Raw genomic sequence first — 17,278 nt, forward strand, 5'->3', positions numbered from 1 at the left:
CTGCTTGGCCTGCTGTGTTCATCCAGCTCTACACCTTGTTATTCTGTCTCCGGCTTGCTACAGTGTTCCAGTGAAGCCCAGCGCAAGCTGCAGGAACAACACCTCATTTTCCACTTGGGGACCCTACAGCCCTCCGGACTCAATATTGAGTTCAATAATTTCAGGGCCTAAACTCTTCCATGTCCCAGCTCCCCACTCCACACGCCAGGCCTTGTTACCACATAGCCTGCCACTACACACCCCCTGTTGCTAGTCACTAACAGTCCCCATTAACAACTATTCACCCTCCCAGCCTGATCGTTTGCAACTCCTTTGTCTGTCCAACTGTCTTTCTCTCTCTTTGGGCTCTATCCTATCGTTTACTCCCCACCCCACCCACCTCCCTTTTTTTCCACATATAAACTTGCGTTTTCCCAGCCACCATCAGTTCTGAGGAAGGGTCACCAGACCCGAAAAGTTAACTCTGTTTTCTCCTCCACAGATGCTGCCAGACCTGCTGAGCTTTTCCAGCAACTTTGCTAATGTGGTATACTGTATCCGCTGTTCCCGATGTGGCCTCCTCTACATCGGGGAAACCAAGCGGAGGCTTGGGGACCGCTTTGTGGAACACCTACGCTCGGTTCGCGACAAACGACTGCACCTCCCAGTCGCGAACCATTTCAACTCCCCCTCCCACTCCTTGGACGACATGTCCATCCTGGGCCTCCTGCAGTGCCACAACGATGTCACCCAAAGGTTGTAGGAACAGCACCTCATATTTTGCTTGGGAACCCTGCAGCCCAATGGTATCAATGTGGACTTCACAAGCTTCAAAATCTCCCCTCCACCGACCGCATCCCAAAACCAGCCCAGCTTATCCCCACCTCCCTAACCTGTCTTTCCTCCCACCTATCCACTCCTCCCACCTCAAGCCCCAGCCCCATCTCCTACCTACTAGCCTCATCCTGCCTCCTTGACCTGTCCGTCCTCCCTGGACTGACCTATCTCCTCCCTAACTCCCCACCTACATTCACCTTTACTGGCTCCATCCCCACCTCTTTGACCTGTCTGTCTCCTCTCCACCTATCTTCTCCTTTATCCATCTTCTATCCGCCTTCCCCTCTCTCCCTATTTATTTCAGAATCCCCTTCCCCTCCCCCATTTCTGAAGAAGGGTCCAGACCCGAAACGTCAGCTTTCCTGCTCCTCTGATGCTGCTTGGCCTGCTGTGTTCATCCAGCTCTACACCTTGTTATCACACACAATACACTGTTGGTGACAGCCTGCAATACATTCATCAACATGAACTGATCTCCTCTGATTTTGCTCACACACGAAAAATATTTATTTCTTTCCCTCAGCACTCAGCACTGATAACTTGAATTTCCGCATGTAATCTGCACAATGAGAATTCTAGCAGCCTTGAGGAAGGATTCCCTCCTGGCATGGCTTGCTGCAGCACTGGCTAATATGAGCAAAAAAACATAACGGATATGTGTTATGACTTACAGTCGCTGTATTACAAAAACTGGATAAAGCCAAGCTGCTGCAATAAAAAGGCACTGGAAAATCACATTTGCACAAGGCATAATTAATTCTGCAAGGTTAAAAGCTTAAACATATTTTTAAAATGATATTAATTTGGATCATATGAACTAATGCTTGATAACACAGAACTGGATATTGCTGAAAAAAGAGCGACATTGCCAAAATGTTTTGTTTTCCACTCTCCAAGACAAACACGAGAATTCCAAATTCCATTACATTATTTGAAATTTGACATTCTTGCATTTCTCCTGATGAGTTTCAGGTGGAAGTGTTTCGTGATATGTCCCTCTCTTTAGCAACATTCAAGTTTGATTAGGTAAATTATTTTCGAATGTGCCTTATGGACAGGGAGCAAAAAGCGGTTGGTGACAAATGATGAGATCAGAAGGAAACTGGATAGTCTGAGAAGTGGCCACTCAGTGGTTAGCACTGCTGCCTCATAGCGCCAGCGGCCCGGGTACAATTCCACCCTCGGGCGACTCTGTGGAGTTTGCACATTCTCCCCGTGTCTGCATATGTTTCCTCCAGGTGCTCCAGTTTCCTCCCACAGTACAAATATGTGCAGGTTAGGTGCAATTGCCATGCTAAATTGCCCATAGTGTTCAGGGATATGTGGTTAGATTGATTAGCCATGGGAAGTACAGGGTTACAGACAGAGGGTGGGGGTTGGGGTTGAGTATGGGTAGGATATTCTTCGGAGAGCTAGTGTGGACTTGTTGGGCCAAATGGCCTGTTTCCACACTGTAGGGATTCTAGTCTAATCTTTTATTGCTGTCGTCTCCCACTGACAATTGCTGCAAAATCGAGATAAGCAGCTATTTATGCTGAAATCACTGAGAGGCTGGAATTTCAATCTTTGTCCTCAAAAGAGGCAGTGAACAGAAACACAGGCTGGGGGGAAATAGGGAACAATATGAACCAGGATATGAATCAGAAGGGGCAAAAGCAGAAAAGATGGCCAGGTAGATGGAGAAATAAAGGAATGAGTAGAGTACACAGAAGGGGCAGGAAGGAAAAGGGGATCAAGGATCAGAAAGCACCAGTGGAAGGGTGTAGGCAGGGAGCATTGCTGGGCCAAGACAATTCCATTGAACATATGGACATGGGCGAGATGCGATTTAGTGGTTAAAATAAAGAATTACCTGAAAACAGTGTAAAGCAAAGAAACCAGGAGGTATTGGGTGACCAGGGAGTAAGTCATCAGATAGATTCATAAAACGCTTGCAAACTGGGGAGCAAAGTCCAAATGGAGCGAAGTGCAAGGTGAATCACGGACAATAAGATGTCTTATAAGTGGTTGAGTCTCAAACTTTGTGAGAGAAGGTGAAGTAGTTCAAAAAGGCAGCTCGTCACCACCTTCTCAAGGGCAACTAGAGACAGACAATAAATGCTGGACCAGCCAGCAATACTGACGTCCCATGTTAAAAAGGTATTTGTGAAGCAGTGGCTCTTTAATCATCAATGGTAAAGTATCCAGAAGATGAATTAAATATTTAATGGTTTAAGGAATTGGTTGGCGTTAATACAGGGCTGTAGAAAGAGAGCTTCATGAGAGATCCTCAAACTAACCCCAATACCCAGCTCTCTCCACACAGACATACAGCAATTCAAACTGTTCCCATCGCCCACCTCTCTGCATAACTCTTGAATATTCTAATGAGGCTCTCAGGTATGATTTCCCCTTCATGGAGCCACGCTGACTCTGCTTGATGATATTATGTATTTCTGAAGGATCTGCAATTGTATCCTTTATGAGAGACCCTACCTTCTTCCCAATGACAGACGTTAGGCTAACTGGCCTATAGTTACCTGTTATGGCAACAGTTGCCTTTTACCCATTGCTGATGAGACAGCAGAGCAAAATCCAAATCTTCTTCAGTCTCTTGAGCTCACCCCCTGGTGATGCAGAGCTGGTGTACACAACCTGATGTGAATGAGGCCCAAGAACCAATATCAACTTAGGGATTAACTGACACAACATGGTTTCCACGTCTTTACGCAAGTAGTTTTCATGAATGACAGAAGTGATATTTAAACAATTTAAAAGGAGAAGAAAAGAATTCGACTTCAAGAAAAGGCACTAACTTATTAAGTAAAATTAAGTAGACAAACAAAAGCAACAGCGATGATATAAATTATGGTCCTGATGTGGTCAACAGGCACAACAAATCCAAGGCAGTATCCTAACAATTTAATTATCACCAAAACATCAGCTCAGCAAAGTCTAGAAGCTCACACAAAACTAGATCACAAACTACAACAGAATTCAGAATTTGGACAAACCTTGTTTCTACAACAGTGCCATTGTGGGAACTCTGCTGGTTTGGCAGGAATTCGACACCAAAAATACACAACAAAGAGTTTGTGATATTAGAAAATACACCAAGAGGAGACAAAATTTGCTTTGGTGCTGCAAATATAATCGCATCAGCTTTCCAAACATTCGGAATGATCTATTGTTGCAATTTATCACTCACCCTATTGTTCAGTACATTTATTTATACAGAATTGCTCAGGAGGAGGTAAATTATTAATGTGCCATTTCATGATGAACCAGCCTTCAGTTATAGTGCTCCAATGTAATCAGCTATGATTCACAACAAAGTATTTTTCTTTCTGTTTTTTAATGGCACTGATTGGACAATAAGACACAAATGTGCATCAGCTATATTGTGGAAGATCCTGATAGTCATTGCTGGTGAAATAAGAGTTTTTGCATAGTATTTAGGAAAGGCACCGCCATCCAACATTCTCATTTCTCATCCACCACCTTTCCCCCACAAATCATTCCAGCCCCTCACCACTCCTCCTACACACACACATACTCGAGCACACATCCTTATGTGCATTTTGAGAACACTCCTGCCATCACTGCAATTCTGTTCACATGTAAAATGCTGAAAATATAAAACAGATCCTGTTGGAAACACAGAGTAGGTCAATCAGCACCAAAAAGTAGGGAAGAAATAGTTTAACATTTCCGACACTGGAACCAGATACTGGAACATTTAGGGATAATTATTTCGTCACAAAGTTGAATGACATCAAGAGTCCACCAATACCCTTAATAAAAAGACAGGAGGTGAAAATCTGTATAATCCGTATAAATTACATAATATTTAAGCTCATGTATGAGTCGGCTCAATTAGATCGTGAGTAAATATTAAAAGATTTTAAAGGCTCTAGAACATCTCTGCAGGAGTTTCTCAGGATAACGTCCAAGGCTCAACAATCTTCAGCTGATTCATCAATGGCCTTTCCTCCATCATAAGGTCAGAAGTGGAGACGTTTGCAGATGACTACACAATGTTCAGCACCATTCACAATTCCTGATACTGAAGGAGCCCATGTTCAAATGCAACAAGATCTGGACAATATCTAGGCTTAGGCTGACAAATGGCAAGTAAAACTAATGCCACACAAATGCTAACCAATGACCATTTCCAATAAGAGACAATCTAACCACCAACCCTTGACATTCAATGATGTTACCATCACTAAACTCCCCCACTATCAATATCATGTGGGTTATCATTGACAAGAAACTCAACTGGACTCGCCAAAGAAACACAGTGACAACAGCAGGTCAGATGCTAGAAATACTGTGTTGAATAACTCACCTCCTGACTCACAACATCATCTACAAGGCAGTCGTCATGAATGTGATGGAATACTTCCTGCTTGACTGGATGGGTGCAGCTCCAACAACACTCAAGAAGCTTGACACCATCCAGGTCAAAGCAGCCCGCTTGATTAGCACCATACCCATAAGCATCCACTCCCTTTATCACTGGTGCTCAGTATCAGCAATGCGTACTAACTACAAGATACAGTGCTGAAATTTACCTAAAATCCTTAAATAGCACCTTCCAAACCCATGACCACTTCCATCCAGAAGGACAAGGGATGCAGGTATATGGGAACACCACCACTACCTGCAAATTTCTCTCCAAGCCAGTCACCATCCTGACTTGGTAATATATTGCCATTCCTTCACTGTCACTGGGTCAAAATCCTGGAATTCCCTGTGTAACAGCATTGTAGGCCGATCTTCAGCATGTGGACTGCAATGATTCAAGAAGGCAGCTCACCACCACCTTCTCAGGGGAACTTAGGACAATAAATGCTGGCCAGCCAGCGATGCCCCTGTCCCACAAGTTAATTAAAAAAAGGAAACAAAAGTCATGGGAAAAATACACAAATTAAAATGACATGAACGAAATGGGAAGTAAATAAGTAAAATAGCCACAATCACTAACTCTACATAAACCAAGATTCTTACAATGCTTTGTGGTTTGGTTCCATGCTAGGGTAACAAGTTGTTCAACTGAGCCATAAGTGGTGAAACACAATTGTAAGAATTTTAGAAAACAATTCACTGGTTGGGAGTTTATGGGATTTTAGGGAATGTGCTAGGAGTGGGGAGGATATAAAATCAGGTGGGATAATGCATTTCACCAGCAATAGGGAAGGTGGCTGATGGCCCTCCTACCCTTAGGTCAACTATTTTTAACCAGTGGACATTCAACACTTTGCCACATGGCGTGACCCACCAGTTATATCCTGGCAAATTCACTGTCAGGAGGTGGGATCTCTTGGCCAAGCCAGCGACACCCATGATCCACAAGTGAATTAATAAAAAGTTAATGAAGAGCCATGGGCCATGAAAGGATTGCTCCGATGCACGCACAACTGATCGATGCACATGTCCCTCTGTCAAGGCCTGCCTTACTGATGCTGGTAAGCCCAACTTGAATTACCTTAATACTAGGCCTCCAGCTTCATAGTTGATCCTGGCCTACTGCAGTCCCAACAATGGCCACTGCTCCAGAAAGCACTGTTGAGGGTGAAGACCTGCCAGCCTTCTAATGGGCAGACAACTCTTGTGACAGTATCTCATCTCTTAAAGGAGTGGAAAACCCGATTATAGGCAGCTAATCTTCTGAGAAACGTCATAACGAGGTGGGGACAGGTCAAGGCAGAGCTGACCCTGACTTTCTGAACAACTGCACTGCTGCCGCATGAAATCCTAACTGCTTTATCCAGACTGGAAAGAGGTAGGCTGTGAAAAACTGACTGAGTAGCCTTTCTTTAACGATAGCACCTGCATTTTATTTCCTTCTAAATAAACAGACGAGATTTGAAATGACACTGACGAGTGGTACTGATTTTTTTTTCTCAATCCCTTTTATGATGTCAAGTTAAGGTCTCAAATCTTTGGACTGGAGAACTGTGACAGCCAAAATACTGTTCTTCACACATTTATTTTTGAAAAGGCCAATTCCACCCATTATGCCAGAGAATAGCATTGATAGCTGAGAAGACAGAACTTGGAATAAATATAAACATTGTCATTCATAGTCAGGCAAACAGAATAATTAAGGAGACATCAAGGTGCAGGGCTGGATGAACACAGCAGGCCAAGCAGCATCATCGGAGCAGAGAGTGACTGCATAGGTGTTAAAACCCTAACTGGATTTAAATAGGATTGAATTCCTCCTGTTGAATCTATGAGAAAAGTGACATTCATTAGGAAGTTTCTTTTGAAAACAGCAGCTTGGTGCTTGGCCGAAAAAGAAAATTCATCCATCAAAATGTTCAGCAATCTGCATCTGAACTGAATGTGATGCAACGTGTGAATTCTTTCCACACTGTGTGACTACAACATTGGCTAATGCATTATTAATCTTGTTAGACTTTGAGAACTATCGGTTGCATTTAAAAATCAAAGCTCACACAAGTTAATTTCTGGGAATCTGTTATTATATCTCATTTTGTCGGACGCAGCAGGTTCTGCGCCTACACTGTCTCTCATCCCTTTCAAGCCATCGCTGTGTTAGCAAATGAAGGACACGTTGTGAATGTAAAACATCAGATGCTACGAGTGGCACTCTCAACACTGCACGCACACCACAAAATGTTCTCAAACTCAATTATTTTTCACTGGATACATTTTACGACTGATGAAGAAATAATTATGCTTTAGAAAGACTGTCCATTGAGATCTCGCTGAGTAATACAACAGTTGATTTTAAATCTGCCGGTACAGGAGGAACAGCAGAAGCAGGCCGAGTGCCAAATTGGAGGCAACTGGAAGACCCATATCTGTGTGGCCTATCCCCGGCATCACGTCCCTCACTGCCATTGGGTCAGCCTGGCTTTTGAAAGCATGCATGAGGCATCAACAATGATGAAATGCCTGCATCCAGTGATGTCTCTGGGTCCTCACTGTTAGTCATTCTTTGTCTCCAATGACAAGTTGCAGCCACACAATTTCTCACTCCCACCCAACAGGGATGTGAGGCCAGAGAACAAGCACACAGGGCCCCCAAATGCCCCGGACCCGGAGAGGGGTTGTGGAATTCTTTGCCACAGCAGTTGAAGCCAGATCATTAAGTATTTTGGAGTGATGGATATGGTTCTTACAGCTAAAAGGGATCACAGAATATGGAGAGAAATTGGGAACAGGGTACCAAGTTGCATGATCAGCATTGATCACGCTGAATGGCACAGCAAGTTTGAGGGGCTGGATGGCCTATTCCTGCTCGTATTTCTACGTTTTTAAATCACATTGCACTTCCTGGCTCAGACCCTCCCCTTCCTCAACCTGGTTTCAGCCTTTCCACCTCTGGCTCCAGTCCCTGGCAGACTAGGCCATGGCTGTCACTCCCCTTTTCACTTGTACTCTATGTCTGGCTCCACGAGAAGCAGCCTCTGATTGGGTAAACAGCCCCCCTCAGATTCTGACACTTCTGTTCACTTGGGGTGAGTTTTCCACAATTTGCCGCTCCCCGTCAGGAACTTTTCCAGGACGAATTCCACCAGCCCGCTACCCCCAGATTATTCATGCCTCTGGTTCCAGGCTCTGGTGGTCCCCACAGAGTACAGGGTTACCTCGATTTGCCTTTCCCAGAGAGGGATGGTTCCACAGCCAACCTCCAACCCCTTCCACATTGAGCTCAAGAAGCAGTCAGTAATAGGAAACTTAAATTGGAATACGGGACTTTTGAAAAAAACTTTCTGAAAGTTCTCATGACTCCTGCTCTGAATTAATACCTGGGCTTTAGTTTCAGCATGTTTTCTAGTTACAGATAAAGGCTGGTAAAGCATCAATCAATCAAGGATTTGCATGGCTCTGCCAGACATCAATGTACTAATATTAAAATATCTTCAACCATGCCGAGTTGCAAATAATATTTAGCAGTCAATAGATAGTTTGCTAACTCATTGATACAAGCTGTCAATGTTAAAGTGAGCTAGATGGGCCTGAAATGTACATGCCTTGTAGCCAAGTTTTAAAAGGCATATCAGTAAATTTCAAACGTATCACTAATCTAAAAAATTTGCCTTTATCCTTACACTTGTGTTCTGTCCAACAACCACTACTCTAGCCAGATGACCCCTTTCTTTCAAGTTCAAAAACCATTTATCACTGCTAGAGATCTAACAAATGCATCTCAAAAATCTAAACAAACTATAGCTGCTTTGGTTCCTTTACTAATCTATTTTTGGGCCTCAGGGAAAATCAGCAGGTCCCAGGAGATGAGGAGTGCTCAATCCATAAGATTTATGCCTTTAACAGCACTTATTGGGGGTCAGCATAAGCAGGAATGTTTCCTCAAGCCCAATGATTTGTTACGTGTACCAAGGTGCAGTGAAAAATGTTGTCTTACATGCTTTACAGGCAGATCCTACTATACAAGTGCATCAGGTTAACAGAACAGAGTGCAGGATACAATGTTACAGCTTCAATGTTCAAGAAGCTTGAAACCATCCACAAAAGCAGTCTGCTTGATAGGCACCACATCCACAAACATTCACTCCTTGCACCACTGACACTGTGAGTACCATCTACAAGATGCCAGCAGAAATTCACCAAGAATCCCGAGACAGCACCTTCCAAACCCAAGACCATTGCCGCCGAGAAAAACATGGGCAGCAGGTGTGAACACCATCACTTGCAAGTTTCTCTGCAAGCCATTGATTAACCTCACATAGAAAGATATTGTCACTCGTTCAGTGTTGCAAGGCTAAAATCCTGGAACTCCCTCCCAAACAGCGTTGTTGGGGGACATACACCAAATAGACTCCAGCAGTTCAACAAAGCAGCTCACCACCACCTTCACAAGGGTAGCTAGGGAAGAGCAATAAATGCTGGCCCAACCATCAATGTCCACATCCCATAAATAGGCAAAACAAAAGTAAGCTTGTGAGCTTCCCCATTGTTTGTCTGCTCGCTCTTCGATCTTACATTCGCCTCTCATGCATGCATTCCCTTCCACCAACCCCAATCACCATATCACATTCTTAACCACCCTAACTGCAATCTCTCCCTCACTCCTCTCCCGCTCCTCTGCCATGTCCTTGTGCTGTTGGTTTTCCCACCGGACTGCTAATCTTTCAATTAGGCTGGTTGTTGGGCAGGACATCTGGAGAAAAGGTCTGCAAGATTATAATGGAATCCGAATGCAGGGAAACTGTGTTTCCCATTGAGGCAGCTGAGTAAATATCAGTCATAGAGTTTAGGTACATCCTCTTGTAAGGCCTTCAGTTAAAATGTAAATCATTCAAAGAAATCAAATAAATTGGTTGGATAAAACCTTCTCCTGAACTCATATTGAATACTCCTGGATTATGCTATACCAAGAACATACCTGATCATAGTAATTAATTCCATTATTTGATCCAGTATTGATATAAGGCTAAAGTTCTCAAAGATGTGCAGCTGAATGAGGCAGGTGATTAACCTTTGTGTTTTTTTTAAAAGGAGCATGTACCAGTTGTAAAACTTTTTTTCCAGATAGCACATTAGTCCATGCTTACCATCTGCAACTTCAAAGTCCTTGAACGCGAGTTCAGATCCCGAGTCATCCAGCAGAACCTCCCCGTTCAGAGTGAATGTCATGGTGTACTCGTTCATATCGACCAGGCAGCCTACAACATCCCCGGCCTGCCATGAACGGCCAAAGTGCTCGTTGCCCTGGTGCCACCGTTGTGCCTTCGGGAAAAATTGCCTCATGTTGAATGTTAAGCAGAACAGAGTAATATCTTAGCACATCCTGTCATTGCCCAGTCATATAGTGGGTAAATATGGTGGCAATACTTTGGAAAAACTCGAGACAAGACATGGAGGGTTTTCCTTTCATATTAAATTCCATCATTTCCAGCAAATGTTCAGCTTTTGTTAAGGATGGGATAATCGGCATGCTTTTCTCATTGATTGAAAAAAAAGGTGAAGTCTGTTTTTTGGTGCATACATTCATCTCTCCATAAAAGACATCGTACCTGGCAATGATGCCACAGCGGGTTAGGATTGACCTTCCAGCAGTGGGAGACAGTGGTCGGGATGGTTTATGTTTCCTCAAAGTGCCCCTTGAGAGGGAGCAGTCAACAGCCTCGACTCTCACAGCAGCGAAATTATCTGGGCTGGAGAAGGGCTGGCCTTCCAATTAAGGATGATGGCCAGGGTCTCAAAGTTAGAGAGCACATTTCAGAAGCCCTCTTTGAAGGAAGCAGCAGACCACGAAGCAAGGTAAGAAAGGGGGAGAGAGAGAGAGAGGGCACTTCAGGATGGAGGTGTTGTCTCCCTTGTCTTTTAAATCAATCTGAATTTAAACTGGCCTTTTCATCCGGAAAATCACTTTGAAGGAGGAACCGCTCTACCCGGGAATGGCTTTAGATTGGTCAGGAGTCCCAAGGTCTGCTGCCAGGATGCCACCTCCAGCCTGGCTTCTGCCACCTGTGGGAAACTGTAGGCTGAATGGAAAATTCCAGCCCACCTCCTTCAATGGCCTTGTGCCCATAATGAGCTATGCTGGTTACCTGCTATAGTGAGCAGTTAGCCCTGCCACCCCTACGGAAATGGACCAGAGGTGGAATGAGGCCAGGGAACTCAAGGGCATTGGTTTAAGGCTAAGAGGTGAAAGATTTAAAAGGGACCTGAGGGGCAACTTTGTCACACAGAAGATGGTGCATTTATGGAATGAGCTGCCAGGGCATGGGTAGAGGCAGGTATAAATACAACATATAAAAGACATTTGAACAGGAACATGGATAGGAAAGGTTTAGAAGGAAATGGGTCTAATGCAGACAAATGGGACTAGTTCAGTTTAGGAAACCTGGTTGGCATGGACAAGTTGAGCCAAAGGCCTTGTTTCCATGTTGCATTAGTCTATGACTCTATGATCATATGAACTGGCATATCACCTAGATTTTGGGCTCAAGGTCTGGACTCATGAATCTGCATGGCAACACAATAAAACAAAGAACTGCAGACACTGAAGGTCTGAAACAGAAACTGAAATTGCCAGAGAAACTCAACAGGTTCGACAGCATCTGTGGGGAGAAAGCAGAGTTCAGGAATTCATCATCAGAACTCAACAGAAATGCTGGCATGGGCACACGATGGTGTTCTGCGCAGCATGTTGCCACTTTTAAATATAATTTGTCACTGAGTTTGAAGGTATGAGATCATTACTGCTGCAGACCAAGTTTTGAAGTGTAGACAGTGAAATAACTCCACAGAGGCTGGTATCCCATCACCAAGTCACCCTTTATGTGGAAAGTCCTTGACTCTGGTACAGCCTCGTCAGAATCAACTCCCCAGGAGTCAGAATGTCTTACACTCCTGTTTTTATCCAGGCTCGCTGATGAGACCAGCTTAACAGCCCCAATCAGAGAACTCATATTCTATGTGGTCCACCTGCCTGACCTTTTTACAATCACTGTATCACACCCCCTCTGAAACCAAAGACATAGGCCCACTTTTTTACTTGTATCTCCTCCTGGGCAGTTTTACCATTGGGCCAGGTTCCTCCAATTCTGTCTCAGAATTCAGTATGGGTGGCGTGTAACACACAGTACCTTGTCTCTTGTGCCCTGAGTGTCTCAGAAAAAAATTCATTCTCTTCTTCAAGCGGCAAAGGTGTGGATCCGGCGACATCCAGCATGTCTACCTCAGAGGTTTATAAAATCATGAAGGGCGTGTATAGGGTGGATAGCCAAGGCCTTTTACTGAGGGTGGGGGAGTCCAAAACTGAAGGGAGTAGGTTTAAGGTGAGAGGGGAAAATTTTAAAAAGGATCTGAGAGGTACCTTTTTCATGCAGAGGGTGGTGTGTGTATGCAAGAAGGAAGTGGTGGAGGCAGGTTCAATTACAACATTTGTAAGGCATCTGGATGGGAATATGAATAGGAAGGGTTTAGAGGGATATAGGCAAAATGCTGACAAATGGGACTAGGTTGGATTGGGATGTTTGGTTGATGTGGGATGAGTTGGACCAAGGGGCCTGTTTCCCTGCTGCATGACTCTATGACTATATGTTGTAACTGTACCTGCATCTACCACTTCCTCTGGCAATTCATTCCGTATATGCACCACCCACTGCACGAAAAAGTTGTTCCTCAGGTCTCTTTTAAATCTTTCCCCTCTAGTTTTTATGCCCTCTGGTTTTAAACTCCCCCACCCTAAGGAAAAGACATTGGCTGTTCACCTTATCTATGTCCCTATTTCTGCAGGAAAAGACAAGCCAAACGTAGAGGACTCTTTGATCTGACTATTTCTACTTCCTTTGTTGATATCGACTCAAGGGCACACTATTTTTTGTTTCTCAACATACAAACCTTGAAACCATCAAAAACGAAGGACTGGTCATCTGTCCCCAGCTCCTGATCTGGGCGACAGCCTGGTCTGGTCCAGCCAACGCGCATATCTTCAGCAGTAACTGCTTCAAATTCAAAGTACCACTTCCCACTTTTCACTGCATAGGTTTTCTCAGCTCGGAAAATGCGGAACCTCTCAGCCACGCTGCTCAGCAGATCAGATCTTGCAGCTAGAATACAAGCACACGCAAGACAACAAATCATTTCTTGTACCACTAACAGATGTACGAGTTCGATACTGAAAACGATCTCAGACGAAGTGAAAGGTGAATCTTTCCCCTGCCCATTTGTGAAATGTCAACCTCAGAACCCAACGTCATGGTTGCCAACACTGATTAGGATATTCCTGGAGATGTGGGTATTTGATCACATGACATTTGATCAGATGGTCACTTCCTGGACCAATCTATTCACAATCCATGCAGTCTGGAAAAACCGTCTGCAGGTTGGAGGCCTTTCCACCCTAATAATAAATGCGGCATATAAGTGGCAAATGAATGCCCATTTTAGGATCTCACTGCTGAGGGACCAGGTATCAGGAAAGGAGGGTGCATTTTCTTCTGACGCTCTTCAAACTCCAGTCCCCACTAGTTTGCAACCTCCTTCTCACAAGCATCATCCTGGCCTGGGTCCCTCATTGAGGCTGGGCCTCTGGTGAGTGCACTGCTAGCAGAGCCACTGCCCCCTCTGCTGACACTGATTGGCAGCCACAACTTTCACCCCTGGGGTTTTTGATCCCACAGAAGTCTAGCACAACCCATTTGAGAATGTGACTGGCATTTAGTACAGCAGGCCTTTCCCAAAACAGGTGACACAGGACTCACCCGAACTGTTAACTCTGCCTTCTCTCCACAGATGCTGCAAGACCTGGTGAGGTTTTCCAGCAATTTCTGGTTTTGTGTATCTTATAAAGAGATTGGACAATGCTAAATGGCACAACTCATAACAGGCAGTTTTGAACGCACCGTGCATACTTAAAAGCAAATAACTTACAAGTTCTTGAAAACTGTGTAAATAATTGCAGGAACTGTAGTCAGGATGGTACCATGGTATCAGGAGTCATTCAAATCGTGGAAGGCAATACAAATGTGGTGGTGGTAGGGGAACGTATAGTCAAGAATATAGTTACTACTCCCTGGAGTGATGAGTCCCGAAGGATGTGCTGTCTTCCCAATGCTGGCATTAGAAGATCTCAAACAAAAACAGAAATTGCTGGAGAAACTCAGCAGGTTTAGCAGCATCTGCGGAGGGAGAAACAGTTAACTTTTTGAGCCTGTTTCAGAGTTGAAGAAGAATTATTGAACCCAAAACACCAATTCCATTTCTCTCCCTACAGATGCCGCTGGACCTGTTGCATTTGTACAGAAATTTCTGTTTCTGCTTGTCTCAGATCTCCAGCATCTGCAATCTTTGTTGTATTTAAGGAGAGCTCTTCATGGCTAGAAAGAAACTTGGATCAAGAGGTGAAGGATCTAATTATCATCATTCACATTGGTACAAACGAATTGATCGGACTAGAAAGGAGGTTCTGCTGAAAGCATTTTAACAGTTGGAAATTAAATTTAAAACCAGTACCTCTGAGGTATTAATCCTGGGATTAGTGCCTGAGCTATGGGAAAACTGACATAGGGTAAATAAAATCAAACAGTTAAATGTTTGGCTGAAAGATTTGTGTGGGAGGAATGGGTTTCAGTCCATGGGGCTCCAGTGATACTTCTCGAGGAGAAGTGAGCCATTTCGGGGGATGGGCTTCACTTGGATCCTGCTGGGACCAATTCCCTGGTGAATCAAGTAACTAGGATTGGAAAGAGGGCTTTAAAATAAATAGAGGTGGGAAAGGTTCTGGAGAGGCAGTGCAAAGGCTTATAGAGCAAAAGAACACGGTGACCTTGCAGGCCAGGATATTTAGAGGGTGACAGGAAGAAATGGATTGCAAAAACATTTTAAAAAGCAGAAAATCGAGTCAAATGAGGAACCAGTGGTAAAAAGCCACAAATAATTGGAACATAGGAATTAGGAGTGGGAGTAGGCAATTCAGCTCTTCAAACCTGCTCCACCATTTAACTTGATCAAGGCTGATCTTATCCTGTTCTCAAATCCACTTTCCTGCATGTTCCCCATAGCCCTTCATCCACTTCTCATCAGAAAATGGAATTTTATACATTACCACATCCAAATAGTTTGACCCCTGATTGGATCCACTATAAATTGTTCTAGGAAATAAGTCCTGGATACATTCTGAATTCTTCCTTGTGGTCACCTCTGCCAGTTTGATTTTCCCAATCTACATGCAGATTAAAGTCATTAATGATGAACGTGTTGCCTTTTTTACATGTCCTCATTACCTCCCGATGTATTCTCATCCCTACAGTACACATACTGTTAGGAGCATACGTGTGGATTATGTGGGATGAAACAGTGTATTCATAGAGCCTTAATGGAAACATAGTTATAAGGGAGATCAAAGTTAGGAATTAATATTCAGGACTGTGTGACTTTTTGAAAGGATTCACAGGAAAGAAAGGGTAGTGGGGTAGCTTTGTTACTATGATATGGAATAAATACAATAGGAAGAAAATGATCTTGCATTGGAAAATGCAGAACCGATATAACGGAGATAAGAAATAACAAGGTCGAAAAAGACACTGGTTGGAGTACTCTGTATGCTCCCTAACAGTAGTTGTACCGTAGGGATAAGAAAACTTCCAAGAGGTAATGATGGCATGTAAAAAAGCAAAACATTCATCATGGGTAATTTTAAGCTTCATGTAGATTGGGAAAAACAAATTGGCAGAGGTGACCACAAGGAAGGATTAAGAGCGTATTCAGGACTTATTTCCGAGAACAATTTGTGGTGGATCCAACTCGGGGTCAAGCTTTTTGGAGGTGGTAATGTGTAATAAGGCATGTTTAATAAATGATTTCAGAGTAAAGGGAACAGTGACCATAACCCCTCGATTAAGCAAAGTGTCTAAAAAATCACACCCTGACACCGCAAGACCCTTTCGTCCTGCATTGGAGTGGCAGAATTCATTAGAATTCTTTGACAAAGTAATAAACAGGCTGAATAAAGGGGAACTAATAAATATATATTTGGATTTCAAAAAGGTGGCTGATAAGGTGCCACAAATAGGAAACCTTAATAAGAGCCCATGGTATTAGGGGTAGAATATTAGCATGGTCAGAGGATTGGCTAACTAATTGTAGACAGACAAGGGACAAGGGATCAGTGCTGCGGCAATACTTGTTTACAATATATATTAATTACTTGGATGAGGAAAGTGAATGTGCTATAGACAAGTTTGCAAATGACAAAAGTAGGTGGGAAGGCAAGTAGTGAGGATGACATAAAGCGTCTACAGAAGGATATAGATGGGTTAAAAACTTCCCAGATGGAATATAATGTGGGGAAATGTAAGGTTATGCACTTTGGCAGGAAGAATAAAGGAGTTGAATATTATTTAAATGGAAAAAGACTGTAGAGATTTGCGAAGTCCTTGTGCATAAACCACAAAAAGCTAGCGTTCAAGATCAGCAGTTAGTTGGGAAGGCAAATGAAATATTGGCCTTTAGTTCAAAGAGAGGGGAATACAAAAATAGTGAAGCTATACTAAAACGAAACATGACACTAGTTAGACTACATCTGGAATATATAAACAGTTTTGGTCAACTTATCTAAGAAAACATATATTGGCATTGCAGGCAGTCCAGAAAAGGTTCACTAGGGTTGATCCAGGTATGGAGAGATTTTCTTACGAGAAGAGATTAAGTACGTTGGGCTTGTATTCATTGAAGTTTAGAAGAGTGAGAGGTGATCTTCTGGAACATATAAGATCATTAGGGGGCTTGACAGGGTAGGCGCAGAGAGATTGTTTCCCCTTATAGGATGGTTTATGACTAAAGGGCATAATCTCAGAGGAAGGGTTCACCTATTTAAATCAGAGATTGGGTTTAATTTCTTCTCTCAGAGTGCCATGAATCTGTGGAACTGTTTAGCATGGAGGGCTGTCAAGGCTGGGGTTATTAAGAATATTCAAGGCTGAGAATGACAGACTTTTAGTCAGTAAGGGAGCCAAGGGTTATCAGGAAAAGG

General features: G+C 43.5%; 1 protein-coding gene across 1 annotated transcript in view; it reads right to left on the reverse strand.

Annotated features, from left to right (window-relative positions):
- Positions 1-17,278, reverse strand: part of ryr2a (ryanodine receptor 2a (cardiac)) — a 450,194-nt gene that overhangs the window by 262,199 nt on the left and 170,717 nt on the right. Inside the window, exons 25-26 of the mRNA XM_048601350.1 lie at positions 13,147-13,355; positions 10,350-10,524 (exon numbers count right to left, since the gene is read on the reverse strand). Of these exons, the coding sequence (XP_048457307.1) occupies positions 10,350-10,524; positions 13,147-13,355 (384 nt within the window). The remainder of the gene's footprint in view (positions 1-10,349; positions 10,525-13,146; positions 13,356-17,278) is intronic.

This window comes from Rhincodon typus, chromosome 9 (assembly GCF_021869965.1).
Source record: "Rhincodon typus isolate 14 chromosome 9, sRhiTyp1.1, whole genome shotgun sequence".
Classification (NCBI taxonomy): domain Eukaryota; kingdom Metazoa; phylum Chordata; class Chondrichthyes; order Orectolobiformes; family Rhincodontidae; genus Rhincodon; species Rhincodon typus.